The sequence below is a fragment of the Bemisia tabaci genome, chromosome 6 (genome assembly GCF_918797505.1).
Source record: "Bemisia tabaci chromosome 6, PGI_BMITA_v3".
In the NCBI taxonomy this organism is placed as follows: Eukaryota; Metazoa; Arthropoda; class Insecta; order Hemiptera; family Aleyrodidae; genus Bemisia; species Bemisia tabaci.
In genome coordinates this window covers 14,771,427-14,795,628 of record NC_092798.1, presented here as the reverse complement: position 1 = coordinate 14,795,628, position 24,202 = coordinate 14,771,427, and the positions used below count along the sequence as shown (strand labels likewise).

The 24,202-nt window shown below is 40.1% G+C and overlaps 1 protein-coding gene across 3 annotated transcripts in view; it reads right to left on the bottom strand.

The window, feature by feature from the left end:
* AkhR (Adipokinetic hormone receptor) overlaps positions 1 to 24,202 on the bottom strand; it is a 149,329-nt gene that overhangs the window by 14,138 nt on the left and 110,989 nt on the right. For all 3 annotated transcript variants that reach the window (XM_072301477.1, XM_019060977.2, XM_019060978.2), the window contains 4 exons: positions 20,774 to 20,922; positions 16,359 to 16,464; positions 12,815 to 13,022; positions 4,899 to 5,022 (listed from right to left, as the gene is read on the bottom strand). In XM_072301477.1, coding sequence (XP_072157578.1) covers positions 4,899 to 5,022; positions 12,815 to 13,022; positions 16,359 to 16,464; positions 20,774 to 20,922 — 587 coding nt within the window. The remainder of the gene's footprint in view (positions 1 to 4,898; positions 5,023 to 12,814; positions 13,023 to 16,358; positions 16,465 to 20,773; positions 20,923 to 24,202) is intronic.

The following is a 24,202-nucleotide window of genomic DNA, read 5'->3' as shown; positions in this document are numbered from 1 at the left end:
TGTCGGTGTTGCATAGGCGCTAAATTGAAGGCGCTTCGCGAAGACAGCACTGCCGCACTTGCATGGTGTCCCTTATCGACAATAGAACGTTCTCGTTTGATACCATATGGACGTATTTCTATGAAACGGAACTATGTGCTTTATGACGTAAGCCCTGTTATGCAAATATTCTTATGGGTCTCAGGGCTCATGTCTTAATGCACACAGTTCCGTTTGGCAGAAATACGTTCATACGTCAGTGAAATCTAAATCTTGATATACAGTAAAATCGTTTTTGAGTACTATAGTAGTTATCAAGCATGTTTAGCCTTCTAAAATCAATGAGTTATACTTAAAATTATCCCACCATTTTCATGAGAAATGATGATTAAATGATTCTGTCAAACAATAATACTCCACCATTACGATTTGATTACGAGTAAATATTTCATTAGACCACTAATGAGAGACCTTAAAGGAAAAGTCGTGTAACCTGAAATGTTAGTTTCTCAAAATTCCAGATAAAATTTGACAGAAACCTTACGAATATCATAAATAATGATTCATTTAACTTTCAGAGCTTTACTATCGCATCATCAGATAACCGCAGTCGAAATTCGTATATCCGATTGTGACGTTTTGAATTTTAGATTGTGTTTCACTTTTTAAAAGAAAACCGAGCTACAATAGTTTTGTTAAATGTTTATGAGTGTTTTTTCTTATATTCCATCCAGCAAAATTCACAGAAAATTTCTAGGTGATATTTTTTTTTTTTTTTTTTTTTTTTTTTTTTTTTTTTTTTTTTTTAAATAAAATGAATAATTTTTATACGTTGCAATTGAGATATTCTTTTATATATTGCATTTGAGATATCTTTTTATAAGTTGCAATTGAGATACGCATTTTTCGACTTCAGCTTTGGACGTAGGTCTTTTGTGCAAGATATTCATATAATACTCATCAATATAGTGATACCTAGCTCTCGATTTTGAGTTTTTCGATGGCCATGTAGGGCCTTTTTCCTCCGGGGATGACGGTTTAACTATAAAAAGACAAATCTCGATCGCTACATTTCAAAATTGACTCTTCATTTCTTAAAAACCTTAGGTCTTAACACTAACTTCAGTGCCGCCTGAAGATTGGGATCCCTTTTGTAGGGTTATCGAAAGATTTCTTGACCGGTAGTAGGGTTGTTTTATCAGCCTCGTAGTGGTGCTTAAATTAATTCAAAATAATTCAAGGATTTCTCCAGCACTTGACAACCTGCAAATGTGCTTAATAACCTCTCGCGACACTCAATGAAGTCGTGATCCTTTCATACTGTACGATGAAGGTCTCGCAATTTCGGTTAAAGTTAGGTATAGCCACCAGGAGCCTAGATCTAGTTCAGCTGGAAATAATTTTCGTGAGGGGGTGGAGTCCGAGTCCTATTTTGGGCAAAAATCGAGGTTGATCCTTTGATCCCGCCCCGTCGACGCACAATGGACCGAAGCAATGGGAGAGGTCGGACAAGAATTTTTTGCACTAAAACCGCATATTTCGATGTTTATTTCGTCAAATTTCCAAGTTTTGAAGGGTTTTTCTTAAAGAAAATTATACGAAAAATCCAACGGGACCATATTTAAGATCTCGTAATTTTGTAAACACGGAGTTAAGAGCTTTTAAAGTTTTCAAATTTTGTCCAACCTCTCACATTGACTCGATCCACTGTGCGGCGCAACCTGGAAGCCAGATCCAGTTGGGATTATCACACAGCTTTGTGCTCTCACCGTATTCGATGCCGCCAAAACATTCGCGAATGGATAGCGCGGGATGGCTGTTGGCTTTCGGGACGTAAAAGTTATCAGCGGAATGGGTTGGTTACGTGTCGCGTTTCTCTGACATTCCTCGGGATTTTATTGAATACCTTCAAAGAGACGAAAAAGGAGGTGGTGGTTATTCTTAGATTCACTCGGCTTGTGATGTCATCGATATCGAGCATGCAGTATGGCTCCAACAAACCGATTCCGAAATATTTCGTAAGCCGTAAGTCTTCATATATCGTCGCTCCTCTGACATGAGGGCGTGTCTATATCTCCGCGTGAGCCCTGGAGAACATTGGGTCATACGGAGAAAAGGAGTCACGCGGAAATCGAGATACGCCCTCATTGGCGATCCAGCAATTTGGCAACACCGGATTTCCTCCATTGAAACCCTTGGAAAAGTATCGATTCTTGGAGGCGCCAGGTGCTCCGACAAGAATCGATTGTTTACCATAGGTTTAAATGGAGGAATCCGGTGTTGCCAAATTGCTGGATACGCCTCTGTACGACCTTACGTCAGAAGAGCGGCGATATCAGTGACGTGGCGTGCTTTGCGATATATCTATTGATCTGTCATTTAAACCTATGGCAAAGGATCGATTAACAGGGTGTTCGCAGCGAACACCTTAATAATCGATTCTTTACCACGGATTCAAATGGGGAAGTATCGATAATCGATCATTCACGCCACGCTACTGGACGATATGTACGTGCGGGTTCGGGCGAGACTCCAGCAAACCATCGAAGTTTGATTGTCTGAAGTATAGCATAATTGATTGAATATTTTTTTTTCGTGTTGAGTTTCTTAAAAATGTCAAAAAATCTGTTACGTCGGAATTTTTCGCGAAAATTGGAATTTCTCGAAGGAATGGGATTTTCTGGGAAATATTCAATTTTCCGGAAAGATGGTAAAGTGGGAGTGTACTTTTAGATCCAGCAGAAATAACACTTAGAAATTTAACTTGTTTGAGAATTTTGCTCGCTTCCTTGGAAGTCAAAGTTTTTTCGATTCTACGCTCCAATTTGTTGTTTTTTTCGTTTTTTTTCCGCCGATTTGACACCACAACAACTTTATTGGAGGATTTTGCGTATAATATCGAAGGGTAAACAAATATTGATAGGTGTGAAGCAGGATGTATATCTCACCTGCATGTACTTTTTGCTGCTGAATCCGACAATCACCTTAGTTTCTTTTCTTTTCTTTTCTTTTTCCCCCTTTTTCCCTATACATGAAATTTTTTGAGGAAATCGAGTATTTTTGAAAACGCTTTTTCTTTCTACGAGACGAACTCAGTCCTCTTTTACGCAAAACTACATCGAATAAGAGTTGCATGATGTTCAGTGAGTGAATTATTTCAAAACAGATCGTTCGGCTAAAATGATTCCTCTATTAGAGAGAGAAATCAAGATTTTTAAATTTGCGCAAGATAAACCAACTTTAAAACTTGCACTACTTTTAAACTTGTGTATTTTTTATACTGAAGCCAATAATGGACTTTTTGGGCACTATCATAAACCAGTTTTGCAGCTAATTGAATTAATACCCAGAACATCCTGACTTGATGTGCTTACTTGCATTTCTCCCGATCTGAACGCTCAAACATACATAGGAAGCAATTATGCTAATTTGGACATTATGACATGATAAAAAATTAGCATGGTCGTGGATCATATATTAGTCGTTACATTTGAATTCAGCTAAAAAAGAGACAGCTAAAGCAGCGAGCAACGTCATTTTGATGACCTAGGAAGGGACGGACACAGTGCGGCGTGGCACGTTGCCATTAGCTTACAATTAGCGAGGACAGCAAACGCCTTCAGTTTTTTGAGTATGCAATGCGGACATCCATAGAGCACGTATAGTTGTATCCGATCGTTGGCATCACATTTGGCCCTCGTCACGCTTGCCGTTCGCGGAAATATCGATGCTTGCGAATAATTTAACTGCCATGATCGCAAGCAGATGAACAGTGTAATCTTATTTCAGACAGAGTCTATCGAAATTAATTACTTTCAAAAATTTTAGAGCAACATTTTATTGCAGTATTCGAAGCAAGGAGTGATTGAAATCGTTGCGCATCCGCTTAATGTTTATTGTTCTGCCGTGCTAAGGAAAAACGCCGTATGAACCTTCAGGCGTTGCCAAATTTCCTTTGATAAAACACGAATTTCCTGGTAAACTCGTGAATATTTTTCTTCCAATTTTTCAGATAATTTTGTTTGCAATTTCATCTAAAATTCCTGAAAATTTCAAGGAAAAATATTCATGGCTTTCCTCAAAAATAAACATTTTGTCGTCGGAAATTTGGCAACTCTCGAATGTTCATTCGGCGTTCTTCTTTAGCACGGCAGTATTAGCCTCTGAAAAGTAGACTCTCAAACGTGTGTAGAGTTTGCAAATGTTGGACCTTGCCATGCTATCTCCAGGAGGGGTCATCACCTAAAAAACTTCACATACTTTGGAGAGCAACTTGTTTAAATGAATGAGCCTTGCTTGCTAGGACACTTTCGAGTGACCCACAACTACCGTCAAGGAACCGCATTCTGTCGTCAGTATCTCATTTTATTTTGTTCAGAGCAGAGGCGGATCCAGCAATTTGGCAACACCGAATTTCCTTCATCTTAACCTATGTTAAATAATCGATTCTTATCGGAGCACCTGGCCCCTTTAAGAATCGATACATTTCCATAGGTTCAAATGGAGCAAAAACAATGTTGCCAATTCGTTGGATCCACGAATGGTTTAGAGTGCCATAACCCCGAGATGGTAACAATCACCTAGAGGGAATGTGTTTTCAACCAGTGTAGCGTACTGCCGTGCTAAGGAAAAACGCCGTATGAACCTTCGTCAGTTGCCAAACCTCCTTCAATTAGAAACGAAATTTCAGGAAAACTTGTGAGTATTTGCGGTTCAATTTTTCAGAGAATTTTCTGCGAGATTAGATCTGAACCGTCTAAAAATCTCAAGAAAAAATATTCATGACCCTCCTCAAAAAAAAAAAAAAAAAAAAAAAAAATTCGTAGGAGGAAATTTGGCAACTCTCGAATGTTCTTACGGCGTTTTTCCTTAGCGCGGCGGCGTACTTAATGCGAAAATGAACAGAAGATCATACTCACCATACGCACATCACCCAATACGGCGTCCAACACACAAAGAACACAACTACGATTATAACTGTCATTTTCAGCGTTCGTATCCGAGCTCGGCCTAAAAATCCCAGCCCGGATCTTCTTATGTTATCTGTGAACAAAAAGAAAACCAAAATGAAAGGAAGGATCGTGGAGCAAGATGTAGCGCCCAACAGAGGCGGATCCAGCAATTTGGCAACAACGGATTTCCTCCATTTAAACCTATGCTAAATAATCGATTCTTGTCAGAGCACCTGGCCCCTCCAAGAATCGATACTTTTCCATAGGTTTAAATGGAGGAAATCCGGAGTTGCCAAATTGCTGGATCCGCCAATGGCGCCCAAGTAGCAGTGATCGCGATAAGTTGCGACTTGATCGGAGAATGTATCGCCTTATTATCGACGTCGCTTAGTTGCAGTATTATCGGATGAGAAATCGCAATTTCATCTATTAAGTTTGCAAAGAAGCGGTATTTTATTGACCGCGATATATCGCAATACTACCGAACGAAAAATCGAGACAAATTTAGGTAAACTTTCGATTTTATCGAACGCGATTTCATGGAGATTTTCGACAATATTGTGGATGATCGCTGAGGTATTGGTGATCCCAGCGATTTCATCGCCAAAAATAAGCGTAAAAAATCGCAACTTACCTCCAAAATGTCTCTTTATACGTTACATCTTATTACATCTTTATACATCTTTTCTTTTTGTATAATCTAAAGATTTTTCCATTTTCCTGAAAATTTACAGTGCATGGAAAGAACAGTTTTTATTTTATAAAGTGTTAAGTTCCAAAAAATGCAGGAAAATCTGGATGGATTAACGGCGGTTTTGCTAAGCACGGCAGTGTTTATAGGAGTGGATTACGAGACTTTCGGTTGTGTGGTTCGTTTTCCTCGTGAAATTTGAAGAGGAGACTTTCTACTTAGCAGTTCTGTAGTAACTCATACCTCGTCTAGTAGCCCATTGGTCGGCTCGAAATTGTATAATTTGATAAATTGGCAGATTTATTCATCCACAAGGCAACATCTGCGTTTCCCGCAAATGCGTAAAATTTCAGCCTCGCTCACATCAGCGGGTAAACAGGGCTGAATTGAGACCCGAAATCTGCATAAATCATCCCACCTGTGAAGTGTGCCGTGATCCATTTCCTCTTGGGAGGACAGTGGCTAACACGTGGTAAGCCCTTCAGGCCGTCTTAGTTACACCTCTCAAAGGGATCCCTCAGGACCGTCGAGTCGACTTACGACCGGATCAAACGGGCTGTCCTTTAGCACCGTGAAAACTCTCCGCTTTGCGGTCTACGAAGCGGATCGCGCCCCTTTTTCAAGCCTTCTCACCTTCTCGTATGGACGCATTTATGCTAAAAGGAACTATGTGTATACGGTTTGCGTGAGACATAGTTCCTTTTGGCTTAAATACGTTCGTATTCAAGTATTCAAATGACGCATTTCCGTAGCGTGGCAATAATATATGGACCGCGTTTAACAAAAAGGAACCAAGCCACATCAGTTATTGCCAAATTTAGCTGGGCAATTTAATTTTTTATGAGAGAACTTTTGTGCGGATTCCTTTGAAAATTTTAGGGAAATTGCTTCGAACTATGGGGTAAATTTACTGAAATTTGCACGAAAATTCGCCCAACTGTTATCATATAAAATATGAAATTGCCGAATTAAATTTGGCAGTAGCTGGTGTGGCTTGGTTCCTTTCTTTTTAACGCGGTTCATATGAGTCGTTACTTACGATGAGCATGCGTGGGAGACGGAAAATCTCTCGTTCTTTCGTCGTCCCTCGCATGAACTCCAGAGAGCATGGATTTATATGTAAAGCAAGGCTCACGTGGAAATTAAAATATGCCCTTACGCCTGAGGAGAGACGATTTTCCGTGCTCTTTCATCTTGTTACGGGATTGGACCTCGAGCATGCCTTTTCCGGATCGCGTCGAAAAGGCGAATCTTCACTTCTCTCAATAGTCAGCGAAAGGTTTCGCAGTGTCAACGGGCGCACGTTAACAATGTCGAGTTATAGCTGCCGTGTGTGAGAGAGCCGTAAGTGCGAAACAGAAGTTTTGAGGACAGAGGCGGATCCAGCAATTTGGCAACACCGAATTTCCTCCAATTATATAGACTTAAAACTTTTTTTGGCAAAACCGATTACTTACTATAGTAAGTAATCGGTTTTGCCAAAAAAAGTTTTAAGTCTATATAATTGTGTGTAGTGCCGATAAAATTTTACAAGTGCAATATGCAACAATATAGGAATTCCCTCCATTTAAACCTATGCTAAATAATCGATTCTTGTCAGAGCACTTGGCCCCTCTAAGAATCGATACAGTTCCATAGTTTTAAATGGAGGAAATTTGGTGTTGCCAAATTGCTAGATCCGCCAATGTTTGAGGAAATGGGTTGAGAAACGTCCGACCGGAAAATTTTAGTGAGAGAAACTTTCCGCTCTTTGTCAAATTGCCACCAATCATGCGAAAGACTCTTAGAAATCGTTAGGGTGATGAAAATTAGCCTGATATTATTTCAAGCACATAATTACGGTATTATCCATTTTCATGTTAGGCTAGTGTTAGGCAAGAAAACCGTACAAGCTATTTTTTTTTTTTTGGGAGGGAATTTTATTTAAATGTAACGTAATTACTACAAGTATTTCCTTGTATCTATCTACATGGTTTAAAACTAAAATTAAACGAATTGCATTAAATTTACAGGGTAATACGTTAGATAATACGATGATTAAGTGCTATCTTCTGCATGCTTTCGTTTTTGAGTTTTGGACACCCACCAAACACATCTTCCGGTTAGAAATCGGCCTGCCCTGGTAAAAATTGGCAGTAGAATCTGTGTTCCAAAATACCATAGACCTACAGCCGGCTGTAAGATTTCCAATAGCTTCTATAGCCGGCAACACAATTTCTTATAGCCTTTTATAGCCGATGGCGATTAAGCAACAGCCTGGCGATAAAGTGTGTGCTAAACGTTACTAATTACGGATGCTAGGACTTAGTGAGTTATTTTACTACCGCTCTCTTTTTGGGCCGCAGTATCTTGATTTATTTTGCGAGGAAAGCTCCGTACTTTTGAAGGATGCCTGCCATTCCTAATATGTTGGAGCGCCTTCAATTTCGTATGATACTGTGCAATACCCCTGGTGTGAAATAGTTGCTTCAAGCGCCGTGGTACGCTGCGGCGCGGCGGGCGGGCAGCCAGCGCTGAACGCGCATTGGCGCCTACAAACCTAACAGGGATACTTCACGCATTGCGCAATGCGTGAAGTATCCCTGTTAGGTTTGTAGGCGCCAGTGCGCCGCTTTGTGTTAGGCTCTAATATTTAATCTCGCGGAGTCAGCGTTTTTCAACTCATGACTTTGAAATGTTTGCACACTCTGTATGGATTATTCTCATTTTAATTGATGAAAAAAAATATGTAGTAAAGGAAAATATAATGTGCGTTTTGTAAATATTAAGGTGATTCCGTACAAACTTAAGGATTTACAAAGCACAAGAATTTCTACACAATTTCTTATAGCCTTTTATAGCCGATGGCGAAAAAGCAACAGCCAGGCGATAAAGTGTAAAGCCCGGCGATAGGAACTATAGCCCGGCTGTATAATTTTTTATCGCTTCGTGTAACCCGGCCGTATGATTTTTTCCACTTTCTACAGCCAGCTATATGATTTTCTATCGCCCTCTTCAGTCGGCTATAAGAACTCCTATGGTATTTTGAAACGCAGCTCCTATCGCCAATTTTTACCAGGGTGCAGAAGAGGATGGCATTTTATTTGGAAGCACTGTTTTCATTGGTTCTCTGGAGGAATAATGTCACTTACAGCTGTTCTGTTTGAAGCTACGTCATTTTTGGCGCACTTACGACTTTCTCATATGTCACGTTTTCATAAAAGTAAGATGAATTTTGCTGGTTTAGCTATTGCCGTGATTTCGTCTAAAAGAGGATCAGACAAATTTGAAGGAAACTCGATTTCGTAAATTTGACAGTTACAGCTCTCTTTGCTATCGCGGGAGTTATAGTCTAATTCTCATGACCAAGTGGCGGAGGTAATTGACCTGAACGGCGGCGAGTGCACTCTAAGTATTATTGCCGACGCTTGCACGAAGAATCTCAATTTTCTGGGGAGACATCAAATTGAGGTTGATAGACGCCTCAGTCTTCAGTTGTAGGAACGATTAACAAGCGATCAGGATTTTTACTCAAAATGCAACTTATGACTTAAAATTGGACGTATTTCTATCAAACGGACCTAAGCTTCATAGGGTGAGGAAGGAAAAGGGGGCTTGGATTGGCGGCGGAATCGAGCGTCCGGCTTAAACCGTCCTATACTCGCAATGCTTTTCCAAGGCGCCTAGGTCCGTTTGACAGAACGCGCTATCCGGGATTCTGAATTCCTCAAAAGGAACTCAAATTGGCGCTTGGTTCCGTTTGATAGAAATACGTCCAATTGAACGTATTTCTGCCGAGCGGAACTACGTGCATTATGACATGAGCCCTGATATGCATATATTCTTATGAGTATCAGGGCTTATGTCTTAATGCACATAGTTCCGCTCGGCAGAAATACGTCCAATTTTGACCCAATGTTCTTGAGAGAATTATAACGCGCTGAAAACTGAAAATCGATATTTTGACCCCAATTAGGTTTTTTCGCTGAGCTGAACAATCTGAGTCTCCGCCATTGGGTTTATTTTGGCTGACTCCATCACATCGACGGTGAAATTAACAAACCAGATATCTCCATTGCATAGTCTCAAAATCTCCTTTCCTCCTTCCAGCGAACGGACCAAAATCGCTCTTCGTAATTTTCATAAATTGGACGTATTTTTGCCAAACGGAAGTATGTGTATTATGACGTGAGCCTTGTTATGCATATATTCTTATAGGTCTCAGAGCTCATGTCTTAATGCACATAGTTCCATTTGGCAGAAATACGTCCAATTGACATGAGTCCTGAGATCCATAAGAATTGCACACATGACAGAACTCATGTATCGATGAATAAGTTCGGTTTGATTTGAATGCCTCCAATAACACCATTCTGCTAACCCCAAGGCTCTCAAAAGAAATCAAAGATTCCCCCGCGACATGGCAACGCTCTGTAAATTCATTATATTTTGACTCCTCCGTCATCGGATCCGCATCCGGCCGCCGATTTCCTATTTTCCTGGTGGCGCCCTCCTCAAATACTGCTGTGCTGAGGAAAAACCCCGTAAGAGCCTTCGGACGTTGCCAAATTTCCTTTGAAAAGACACAACTTTTCTGGGAAACTTGTTCAGATTTCCCCAAATTTTCAGAGAATTTGGTTTGCAACTATTGGACCTGAGGTATCCGAAAATTCCAGGGGAAAAAATTCGTAATTTTCCTGAGAAATAAACATTTTATCGTGGGAGTTTTGGCAACATTTTAATGTTCACACGGCGTTCTTCCTTAGCACGGAAGAAATCAACTCCGACTCATTTAATGAGTATCGTGATTCCCTGTTCGCTTTCGTTGCACTTCGTCACCCTCCTGACGCAAGGGCGTAACCACACTCTGCAATGAGCCCTGTCATCCATAAAAAGCAATGCTATTCCGGGCTCATCTCAATGTGTAGTTACGCCCTTATGTCAGCCGAGCAACGACTTGATGTGCTTAGAGGACGCATTGCGGAGCGGCCCTCTAACGGGATTACGGAACTGGATCGTGTGTTACGGATTTTATTCCTGATTGGCCCTAACAGGAGCCGCCGGAAAATGCCCGGAAAACACCCGGAATACTTAACCGTCTTGGATCGAAAAACATTTTCTTTCTTTCTTTTCCTACTCGCTCCGTCTTGACTTTTCTTGGCCGGAAATCTGTAGTCAATACCAGTGTTCGCCATACTGCCGTGCTAAGGAAAAACAACGTATGAACATTCGAGAGTTGCCGAATTTCTCCACATAAGACATGTAATTTTGTGGAAAGTTACGAATATTAATACGTGAAATTTTCAGATATGTTAGATCAAAATGCGAACACAGTTATCTGAAAACGTTGGAAAAAATCTGGCATCGTTTAAAGCTCACACGGCGTTTTTCCTAGGCACGGTAGCATAGTAGAGTTGGTTTTTAGCAGGAGGGTGTATAATCCAAAATTTAATTTTCCCCCCATTTTTGACCCTCTGAAAGGTACGTCCACATGTTCTGATAATTTGTTTTATTTTGGAAAAAATCAGAACAATGTCTCCAAATGTTTGTCTTTACATACGTACATAAGAGCCTCTAGCACCCTGTGAAACCTAGCCGCTGCAGTTTTTCAGGGAGTTGGCACTCCCTTATTTCTGCTCATTTTTGTCTTTATTTCAAGGGATTATATCATTGTTTCCTATCCCAATAACATAAATGAGTGATTTTAAAACTTTTAAGACTCTTTGATGACCTACTTTTGTATACTGAAGAATGGCTCCATTTTCCTCCACATCCTTAACAAAGTCTAAAATTTCAAATTAACTCAAAGGGTAGTAAATATTTCCCACCGAAAAATTTGTATCGAAACTCTAAATAAAAAAAAAACCCATTCTTTGGGCACTCCAGAACATTTTTTAGTCTTCCTGTATAAAGCGAAAATAGCTTTTCGCTCCTTCTGTACTTCGGTTCTGTGCACTTGAGCCCCTTCACCAGAAATCGATTCAGCGAGGAATGAAAGCCGCGATGGTCCTTTTCTTTTTGAATCTCATCAGCAATGAATTACGAGGTACAAAATGTATTAAAGTATCAGGAAAACTTTTTAAGTAAGCGGAAAGGAGCAGATTGGGGCCAAAACCGACGGTTATCAGTTTCGAATGTCAAACAATCTTTGTGAAAATTCTAAGAACAAGGGCGCCAAGTTTTACTCCAGAACTTCAGCGCTGAATGTCTTGAAAACGGATCCTTAGATAACCGAATGACAACTTGAAAGCTAAACGTAACAAAACAGTATATTTGTTTTCCTCGAAACAGCCGATTTCCATCTGCAAACTTCGAATTTATCTTTTGTCTCCACCTTCTGAAATCCCTATCGTTCAGCGGAAAATAACAGAGTGCAGTAACAACGTGAGCAATGGAAGGTTTTCCATAGCTTTTCTTTTCTTTGACGAATAAGTGCTCTGATTACGATATATTTTTGAGACGCTTTTTGAGAGACAATACGAAGAGTTTGAATTCATGTTGAAGGGCTGTCTTTTGGGCACCGTCAATTTTAGTTTAAAGTGGAGTTCTCAGTTTAATTTTATGTTTTTTGCACACTTTCATCCTTATAAGCGGATCCAGCAATTTTGTTAACGCCTGGATTCCTCCATTGAACCCATTGAACCCAATAATCGATTCTTGCCGGAGCACCTGGCCCCTCCAAGAATCGATATATTTCCATAGGTTTATATGAAGAGAAACAATGGAATCACGGACAGTAGGTCTACGAAAAAAAGGTCTACTGAAAAAATGTCTACATTTGTTGGTCTACAGTCAAAATGTCTACAATTAAGAAGTCTACTTTTAAAATGCCCAAGAAAGTAAATGTCTACATATAACGCGTCTATTAAAGGAAAATGAATACAAGATGATTCTTCTCCATAGATACAACTAAATAGGTAATTGATGTGAGTTCACTCTACCTATTCCATTCAGAAGTGATTTTTCTGAGTACGGACTTTTTTTATAGGAGACATTATTATTTTTAGACATTTTCGTAGTGGACTTTTTAATTCTAGACATTGTAACCGTAGACCAAAAAATGTGGACTTTCTGCTTGTGGACATTTTTGCTGTAGACCTTCTGTCTGCATACCAAACAATGTTGCCAATTTGCTGGATCCACCAAGAACGAAAATTTTCCAGATTTGCGCTATCAGAAGACGGAAGCACGGATTAAGTCGGGGATCGAATACCTGTGGATCTGGTTTGGCTGCGACGGTAGATTTCGGCGATGATGGAGCCGTAGCTGGTGATGATGACGACCAACGGGAGGCAGTACATCATGATCATGCCGAAGTAGTAGTAGGCGTGCTCGTGGAACGGCGTCGGGAACGAATGGTACGTCACGCACTGCTCGTACCACGTCGCGTTCGGGTGCTTCTCCACGTGGAACACGTAGCTCTGCAAAAACAACATAACCTTCCTATCAAAAGTCTATCGAATCTAGGCAATCCCACGCCTTGGCCCCAGGCTAATCAGCAATTATTTGACGACGGGACTCCCGAATCACGTATTTTGGATTGCATTTTGCAAAAAGGAACCAGAAGAATTGCAATGATGTTAAGATTGTGAATTTTCATCCTTTGCAATAAAATTACTGAAACCATGAAAAAATGTGAAATTTACATTGTAATTTTGTCTTAAATTTACAGTTTTAGCGCGTAAAATAGAAACTGTAAATGGATAATCAGGTTTTTCTTCCGTGACAAAAGAAGTTGCACAATCTTAGCAACATTGCAAAGCTCCTGGTTCCTTTTTGCAAAATGCAATCCTCTTGTTTGCGGTGTTAAAAATTTCCGCCCCTGTTTTATTTTTGGAAAGAAAACAAATCAACATCATTCCTGAAAGTTTCCTCAGAATTTGTTTCGCAAACAGACTAAAATTTATGGATTTTGTTTAGAATTAACGTGAGTAGATCTTTATTTAAAGGAGAAAGTATAAAGAGAAGGCTGCAACGTCGCAAACTGAGATACGTGGTTTGGGAATTTCGCCATTGATTTTCCATTCCTGTCCTTCCTTGCTTTCCTTGCTTTTAAAGCTCTATTATTTGATGCTGGGATTACTCTAACGTGAGTTTGAATAATCGCGCCAAACACAGTGCGACCAGTGCGGCGTTAAACGTGTATCAGCGCCTGCAAGACTTTAGGAATACTTCATGCATTGCGCCAAACAGTGCGGTCGACGTAAGGCCCATACCAGCGCCTACAAGACTGCATGAATACTTCTCGCATTGCGCCAAAGAGTCCGGTCGGCGTAAGGCCCATATTAGCGCCTACAAGACTGCATGATTACTTCTTGCATTGCGCCAAACGCAGTGAAGTCGGCCAGGTGGCGTGATACGCATATTACAAGACTATAGGAATGCTGAGGCACTGCATGTCATCATTCTTGACTTTCTCCTCCAGTTTTCACTATGATTGAAGGGAAAATATGTATCTTGACCGTAAAGGTTCAGAAACTCGGATGATATTTATTAATTTATTTATCTATCTATTTTTGTTACATCACAAGAAAATAGAATAACGAAAATATCGCGTCGAAATTTTCGATACTTTTATTTGAGATCAATTAGGTAAATTCGCGGAAACCTTTCAGAAAAACTGTGTGTAGCTTTTTGAAAACATATATTAAAAATAAAACATAAAAGTGGTGGCGTCTAAAAGTGATTTCATATTTGGCAGTATCACTGCTGATGTTGGTACAATAATTAATTAAAATTTTTCCGCTAATATTGCTGGGCAATGTTGCAAAATTGAGTATTTAGATATTTGTCAGGTTTTAACTACGATACGAGTCATGATTGATATAAATATCCTTTTTGCGAAGTGACACTGTTTGTTCTATTGAGACCGTGTTAATCAGAAAGGAACCAAGTCACATCAGCCAATGCCAAATTTAATTGGGTACTTTAATTCTTTACATGAAAACGGTTGTGCAAATTTCGGTGAATTTTCTGCATTATACACAGCAAATTCTTAACATTTTTGAAGGAATCCGCTTAAACGTTCTCTCGTAAAAATTAAATTGCCCGGTTAAATTTGGCAATGGCTGATGTGCCTTGGTTCCTTTCTACTAAGCGCGGTCCATTTAGGCCTATCCGATGGATTAGAGGAATTTTTAACTAAAATCGTTCTCTCAACCATGGTTCTTAAAGTCAATATAGCGTAAAAGCTATGTACAAAAACATACCTAGTCAAAAGATGCAATGCGAAGATTGCAACATTTCAAGGGAGGATTGACTTTGAGAATCGAACTGGGAAGCCACTTTGGTCCAGTTAGGGGATGGAGGGAAGCCTTCTGAAAAATCGTCCAGATTTTAACTTTTGAAAGGGAAATTCTTAAGCGATTTCCGGTACTTAAAAAACATTTTCGTTTCCAGCTTTGGCTCCATGCGGCTTTCCAGGGTGGAAACTGCCATTTCTATTAAATATTCATCGTAAGACTCGTCCTGGCGTGGTTTTTGGTCCGCACGTACGTAACCTAGATCCCACAGATTTTTCTCTCCTCTCCCTTCTTCTTCTCTCTTCCTCCTCTCTCTTTTCCCTCTATCTTTCTATTCACCTGTTTCGTTCCTCAAATCCTCTTTTCTTCAAAGTGAAGTGACTGATTCAGCGGTCCCAAGGGCTTACTTAGAAATCTTCCGGTGGCCCAGTCCACGACTCACAGTGGGTCGAGTCAATGGGAGGGGTCGCACAAGATTTAACAACTTTAAAAGCGTTCATCTTCATCAGTAAGAAATGTTGATGGTTTGAAAGTAGTTTCATTGGTCTTCTCGTCAAATTTACTATGAAGAGCACCCCTTGAAATTAAAATTGTGACGAGGTAAACGTAAAATTTTACAAATTTTGACAAACATTTCATGTCCGATTTCTTCCAAAGACTCGTACTACTGTTCGACTGCGCTACCAATCTCTAGGAAATCCTCTTCATGCCGCGTTTGTAGCCTTGTATTTACTATTTTCAACTAGCTACGTCCCTATCCCCCTGCCCCCGTAGTTTCTGAGACTCGGCCCACCGCGATAACGAAAAAGTGCTGACGAGTAAAAAACCTGAGCGACTGAACAGCAACTGAATCCGTAATCCGATGAATAATTACCTTCTCCGATGTAAATGCGCAAAACTCATAATTTGAAGTGCGACCGTTGAATATAATCGAATTGAGTTTTTACCCCGTACACTAAGCACGCGGTCATTGAACAAATGGACTGCATTTTGCAATTAGGAACTACAATTTCTGGATCATCCATAAAAACTCGTACATGCATAGGGAAACTAATGGCAGGTAGGATGTTTTTAAACCTCATCAGTAGATCACTCTCGCCAGTGAACCCAACTTAGCATCCCGCAAAATCCAAGACGGCTTCGAAACGCCGTCATGATGAGGTAACTGATGTGGTCCACACGGACCAAAAATGGTATACATATATCTCTCAGCCTGACCTCCACTCAATATTCCAATGCAAGCTGCCTGAGTTGAATACTATTCTCCTCAGTCTTGTATTGGTACTCCATTAGAGCTCAAAATTTTGATTTTGAAAATTTCTCTTGAAATTTTTGAAATTTCTGGCTTTGTTTATCCCCGCAAAATTGTGTCGACCCAATACCATTTTACCACTTTGTTATATACAGTTCGTACCACGTTTCTCTATGTTTTTCGTGCTTCGTTTTAACTTTATATAGAATAATAGACCCATTGCATTTAAATAATGCGAGGGGTTTTGAGGTGGTTCAATTTACCTGAGGGGCGCTACAAATAATCGATCCAATCCACGCGGCAGTCAGCATCATTTTCCCCCGCCGGTCGACTTGAGATATATCCAGAGGCCTCAGCACCGCGAAGTATCTGTTCAAACAGGATTTTTAATAGTTTTAGTCATGCATGATCCATTTAGTGGGTGATGAAGGAATATTACATGGGGCAAAAACAAAAAATGAAGCAACACAAGATAAGTTTCCTCCTTAAAATTATACATGCAAAACACGTTGGACGCATTGGACTGCATTTTGCAATTTGGAACTATAAATTCTGGCTCTTATGAAAAAACACTTATGTGCATAGTGAAACTAATGGCACATACGTCGCTTTTTAACCGGGCTAGAATTTATAGTTCCAAATTGCAAAATGTAGTCCCATTGATGCAGTGGCGAAGCGTGAAACGTCGACTATTGATATCATCCGATTTAAATGCATGACAAAGAATCGATTAGAATGTTCGTTGCCAACTCCGCGATAATCGATCTTTTCCATGGCTTTAAATGGCAGATCAATCGACTCATCGCACAGGAAAGCCACTTCACCGTATTGAAAATGTTCATGAACAACGCGGGCGTGAGAAATTAGAGTTCTACATAGCCTTTCATGCAAGAGGTGAGTTTGATTTTCCGACTACAGAAGAACTACCCCCTTGGAGTACCTTGTTAGGGGACAGTATGGACAGTATTGGCAAGTATGGACATCTCTGATATCCCGAAAATTCATCAGACCAACCCACTTAACCAATGCCGCTGCGAATAAAGTTACGGCTCCAAAAAGCAGTCATCCCATGATTTCAAAGTAAGTTAGTCGTTGACTTAATCGTTGTTTTGAGTTGTTAAAATGCACGATTTTACTACAATCGAGGATCATTTGAATGCGTATCCACAATATGCAGTTTTACACTTTTAATCAGTCTGAACTTGTGAAGTCCTCTCAGATTATGATCTTGTTCAATTTTTGGAACAACTACAATGCCATTTCTGATCGCTGCCAGTGGTTGTGTAACAATTCGTGTATATATTTCCGTGATATTTCGTGTGGGAGGTCAGCTACTTTTTTGAGCCCTATGGCCTCTATGAAATACTGTATCGATGGCAAAAAACCGAAACCACTTATCTCCGTTTGCGACGCGGAAAACCTCCTGTCATATTTTATTTTTTCTCTGGAAAACTAGTCAACGTAATTTCTTTAAAACTTCCTTCATCTCTCTTCGTTGTTAACAGAATATTCTGTGAAAATATCAAGCTAAAATGTTGGCTTGTTTCTCTACGAAAAAATAAAATAGGAGCGGAGATTTTGAAACACCGCAAAGGAGATACGTGGTTCGCACTTTGGCCATCAATATGTAAAATGATCTATTTTAGGCTCGTCAGGCTGCCTCACTCTGTGAGTCCTTTCAATTCAAGAGCTCGAAAGACGCGAGAGAAGTTGAAACGCCTTCAAGTATTTGCGGATGCAACACGCACATCCTGAAAGGTCGAATAGTTGCATCCAGGCGTTGATATAAATCTCTTGTTCTCTCGGTATCGCAGCCACGAATTGAAAATTAAATAATTTTTCGAGGAGTTGATTCACGGACACTCTGTTTCATGGAGTGCAGGTGTTCTCTGAAAGAGAATTTTGAATGAAGTTTAGGGCAAGCAGAGAAATGCGTCAATGCAGAGGCAGACTTTGTCTATTTGCTCACTGGCGGCTGAGATCCTTCTAGTTTCAATTATTCAAGAGCTCTGACCTTAATTTGAAGATCAAGTTCCATAAGCTTACAACTCAATTTTAGCTGAGCCAAAAGTATAGCCCGCGGAACCATCCTGAAAACTTTCATTTCGCCGAGCTAGTTTTGGAGAACTTGTTCACGAAGAACAACAAGTGAATACGCGCAGAAACGAAACGTTTCGGAAATTCAGTTTACTTTATTTGTGAGATCTAGAGGGCGTGTGTAACCCTATAATTTGGGAATACATTCATGTCCGAGATTGAAAAACACGTAATAGTAAAGTTGTATACCATAAACTAGAGTTGGTTTGCAAATTACTAATGGTTTTGCCTAAAATGGAGGGGCTACATTTCAAAGAGAGACAAAGAAAGTAAAAAAATTAAACGTATACGTAATTGGCTGGTTGTCATAAACGATTCTGTATTAAACCAAGAACTGCGTGAAGTATTCTGCAAAAATGAAGGCACTTCGAGGATCGCCGTCAGAAGGATTCATCAGGTTAATGTGCATTCGAAGTGAGCTACAAAAGGGGAGAGAGGGGCAAAATAAAACGAAAAAAATATTTTATAATATCCCCAGCCAAAACTCAAGGTTGTAAATGACATTAAATTAAGAGAAATGGCTGCAATCGAAAGTCATTCTGAATTTAAGTCGAATTTGAGAACGAGACGAATTTTTGTTTTCGAAGCAAGTTTATGAGGAAATAGAGGTATGCGAGACTCCTTCAATCGTCCTGTGCTTCATAATACCCGCGCACACGTGTGTACTAACATGCCTACTAACATCTTGGCCCAATTTCCGGACTACCCGTAAGAAATATACGCTTCCTACGTCATAAAATGCATTAGAAACATTTCTCTTTCTTGTTGTCGTTCACGGAAATGCAATCACTACTGCGTCACCGCATAAGAAGTGCTGCGCACCGTTTAGATTTTGCATAGGTAGGTAGGTTGTTAGTCCATTATGAACGGGACGCGATGTAAAATTATGAAGAACAATGCTGCCATATTCTTAGTAAAACTGTCCTTATTTATACTGACTCCAATGGAAAAGACGGAAAATTTGCCGAGGAACATTGACAGTGCGCACAGCCCTTATGATTTCGATGACAAAGCCGATTACAACGACATGTGGACCTATTTCTGTCAAACGGAACTATGTGCATTATGACGTGAGCCCTGTTATGCATGTATTCTTATGGGTCTCAGGACTCATGTCTTAATGCACATAGTTCCGTTTGACAGATATACGTCCATGTAAGGCTCAACTCGCACACCTATTCGAGAATTTTAGAGACCGCCGAACCGCAAATGAAACACTGGTCATCGATTTTTATGAAAATGGCTTGTAGGAAATGACAGTCTCTAAAATGATTCCAGGGTCCAAAGCAAGCTTCTGTCTTGTTTCATGGTAAAACTCTTACTTTATGAGGCACCAATTGTCAAATAAGTAGACACAGTGGTCTTGAAGCAAAAAAAAAATGCTAGAAAAAGGTACCCAAAAACGGTTTGCAGAGGGTCAGTCTATAGTATTTGTGGAATCAAAATCGTGAAAAATCAAAATCTTGGCTGATCCTAATTTCGAGAATCGCGATTTGAAATTTTTATAATATATGAAAGTTTTCTACTGATTTTGATCCGCTTTTTTTATTTATTTGTCCATTGAATCGATGTTGATCGGTTCACGGTTTTATTTTTCGTTCGATTCATGTCGATTAAATACTATACCCTCTCGTTACATGCTGACTACCTATCATACTCTTTTTTTTGAACTGAACAATTCGCCTTCTGCTCTGTCTGCAGCAAGTGTTGTTACAAATATGATGTGCGTGTTGATCTCAGCTCATTACATACTTGACTCTCTGAAGGCGTTTTATGAGTGAGAGTAGAGCACCCTGTTGGAGAATAACAGAAGTAAGATAGTATGAATCTCTCAATCCCTAATTCGTTGGTTCTCCGACGGATTGCGCCACTTTAGCACATGAAACGCCTTCAGAGAGTCGTGTATGTAATCAGATGAAATTAGCTTGCACAACATATTTTTAACAACAATTGCTGCAGACGCAGCAGAAGGCGAAGTGTTCGATTAAAAAGAAATTTAAGAAATGGAAAAGGAGGAGAGGAATTCTAAACACAAACTAGTTGCCCAGGAGAGAAAACATCTTCTCTCCTTTGCACCGACTGGTTGCCGGTGCGAAAAAATTTCTCTCCTCTGAATGAAGTAGTTGTTTTCGAGAGAAATATTTTCTCTCCTGAGCAACTAGTTTGTGCTTAGGAGAGGAATGTATCCGTTCCTAAGCACTAACTAGTTGCCGCGGAGAGAAAAAATTTCGCTCCTTTGCACCGAGAGGAGAAAAAATCTCCCACCCCGCCCTTGGAGAGAAAGTTAATGATTGCATTTGGAACCTCTAGTATTGCAATGTTGTTTTCGATGAGAAATTATTTCTCTCCTGAGGAAACCGATATCTAATAGTTTGCGCTCGCAGAAGAGAACTGTAACACGTCCATAAGCACTAAACTAGTTGCTCAGACGAGATTGCAAAAATGAATTGCCTCTCGCTCTTGCAATGGAGTAGTTGCTTTTCGAGAGAAAGGTCCATATGGTCTTTTGGTTCTTACGGTCTACGGTCTTAATAGACCGTAATTTCTGAATAGGAGGGAGTTGTTTCGCAATTAAAATTACCTGTCAACGCTGATGCATATGAGGACGAAACTGGAAAGGAATAGACCGAATATTCGGAAGAATGCGGATATCCTACACAGAGCGTCTCCAGCCACCCAAGAAACAGTCGCCGCCCACGCTATCTCCAGAGGCATCATCAAAAATGTCACCTGCAACAAATAACCTGACAAACAATCACAATGCATTACTCATCGTGTATCAATAAAGTCTATGGACTTCCCCTCTAATAATTGAGGGGTGACAAAAAAGACGTCTCTGTCATCGCCCTCCAATGTAGCAAACCCCGTGCACGTTCCTGTCAATTTCCGCTGTAAATCAAACGGGGGGGGGGGGGGGGGAGGCGGCGGCTGTAAATCCTCAGATGCTACGAGGTCCAAGCCAGGAGAAATTCTTTTGAATAAGCACGTGCGGCTGAAACGTGGCTTTTCTGGCGAACGGCTTGTCTGATTCCCCTATGTTCTAAAGTACCCATATACATTCAGTTGGTGTTTGCTAACGTCAAAATTCTGAATGGAGATGTTGCATGTGTGAGGGATTTGCGATTTGACCATTGATTCTTATGTAAAAGTTTGTGAGAAACACGATGGTGCCACTGGTTTTCTCTGAAATCATCTCCGATGCTCAAGAAAAGCTCTCAAAGTGAGGCCAAAATGGATGGGATACCTATCCCACCCTACCCTGAGAGTCCACGTCTACATCAAGACAAACTCTCCATGCAAAGATAGGGAGCAAATACATTAGCAGGGTTGCCGTGTTTTCAGTTTTGGAGTCCCCAAATAAAGTGGCAGCCCTGTCAATATATTTGCTCCCTATCTTTGCATGGAGATTTTGTCTTGATGTAGACTTAGACTCTCAGGGTAGGGTGGGATATCCCATCCATTTTGGCCTCACTTTGAGAGCTTTTTTTGACCTTGGGAGATGATTTCAGAGAAAACCAGTGGCACCATCGTGTTTCTCGCGAACTTTTACATAAGAATCATCAGTCAAATCGCAAATTCTTCACACATGCAACATCTCCATTGAAAGCAATTTGTTCAAAAAGTTCACCTCCGAAATTCATGCGTCTCTACAATGACCATTTATATAAACCCGTGCCAAGCATTTACGTTGGCGTATAAGAATTTAAATGTCAACACATTTCTTCTCAGAAAAAGACTTATTTTTGAAAAAATTTATGAGAATTTTCCTTGAAATTTGTAGACTTTTTAGATTAAATTTCGAACGAAATCCTCCGAAAAATCGGGGGAGACTATTCGTAAATTTTCCTGAAAGTTTTCGACTTGTCAAAGGAAATTTGGCAACGCCTGACAGCTCATACGGCGTTTTTCCTCTGTAGTATGGCAATATGGGTTTAAGAAGTTTATCTAGATAACGCATCAGTTCTATAAACTGAACGGTATTGGTGCGCATACCTACGTGACACGAATGTCACTTTCTTCTTTTGATTCATTTTTTCAAATTGTCATTGGTGACTAGTTGGTTTTATTTCCATCCCTAAAAGTTTCGATGTAAAATGTACCTTACCGTACCTTTCTTTTCTCTTTTTTTAAATGAAAACTGCACTTTATTTTAAAAACATTTACATTTTTATACGGTGATTTGTAAAACAATTTCTAAGCGATGGCATCGATATTAATCTCAATGGCCGTAGTTGTGTTGAAAGAAACTATAAAAAAATGAAAAAAAGAAAAAAAGAAAAAAAAGAAGCAAGCAATCTTTGTTTTAACCTATTCGTATATAGATCTATTAGAGTCAAGCGTTTGGTTGCGCGTACACCACGCTGCAGCACAGTAAAAGCACAAAACATAGAATAAAAAATTAAAACGCTTAGCAAATCATTAAATGGACGTATTTATACGAAAGGGAACTAAGCGCCAAATTTCCAAATTTCAGTTTTTAACGGATCTGGATTCTCCATGTAATAGGCTGCTCTCACACGTAAATATGCCCCCAAAATACTAATTTCATCCCCTGGAATCAGCCCCTGAAAAATCGCAAAACAGGGAATCAGCGATTACGAATAAAATCAAAAGGAACTATATGTAATTCCCTTTGATTTAATGCGCTAACCCGGATTCCGAATTAAATCAAAAGGCGCTATCTCCACTTGATTGACGCGCGCGCGGCGAAGCTTGGTGGAAACTTGGTGAAATTTAGTACCGGGGGGTATTTTTGGACGGGAAACTCGAATTTCGGGTCAAATTTTGAAAATTCAGAAATCCAAGATGGCGGACATGGCCTAAAATGCTATCTCGGCCCCTGTCCAGCTGATCTTGGTGAAACTTGGTATCAGGGGGTATTTTCGGACGGGAAACTTGAATTTCGGGTCAAATTTTAAAATTTCATAAATTCAAGATGGCGGATGTGGCCTAAAATGTTATCTCCTATTTAAACGCGCATCGCCAAAAAATCCCAGATGTCGTCCCCTGAGTGACGGTCACATATCGACCGTGCGTTCCCTCTGGCTCGATCGATGTCAGTGTGCACTGACATGGACAAGGGGCTTTTAACGAGCGAACAAATTAACGAACCCATCGGAATCACTTAATTTTCATTAAAATCACTGTTAGGTACTTTATTGGAATCGGAACAGTATTTAGAAATTCATGAGTATTAAGAGCGCGCTGGAAGGATTACGTGGTCAAAAGCGTGACCGTCACCTAGGGGTTCGTCAGGCCCCATCTTGACTTCCTCGGAGACGCGAGTTTAAATGGGAGCTCAGAATACGCAACTTCGAACTTGTTTTCCGTGGGTTAATAATGTTTCAAAAAATCGGAGAAAATTCCAGCGAACTGTGCGTACTCAATCCTCCAAAAAAATGCAAAAATTAAAAATTACTGAATAACCTCATTGTTAAAATTTTAAACTCCGATATGGCGGATGTGGCCTTCAACAATAGCTCAATGCCTGAATCGTTTGTGTGAAGTTCGGTATTAGGGGCTCAAAATGACAACAGAAACTGTTTTATTTAGATACGAAAATTTTAACATAGGTAATCAGCACATGAAGGGAATTCACGATCCGACGCTGCTAGGTAAACCACGCACCTCGACGAGGCGGTGTATTGTGAACGTACACGGAGAAAAAAACTTCGTGCGTGGGACCCGAAGTTTAGGTCATATGGATCTGTGAAGTTTTCGGATTGAGCATCTGAACACTTTCGGTCCAGCTGCTGAGGTTTTGATCACACATCTGAAACTTCAGTTCTTACATCTAAAGTACTTCGGTTTTCACATCCGAAAATTTCGGTTCTCACATCCGAAAAACTTCGGTTCTCACACCTGAAGACTTCAGACGTAAGAACTGAAGTTTCAGATGTGTGATCCGAACCTCGACAGCTAGACCTAAAGTGTTCAGATGCTCAATCCGAAAACTTCAGAGATCCATATGACCCAAACTTCGGGTCCCACGCACGAGTTTTTTTCTCCG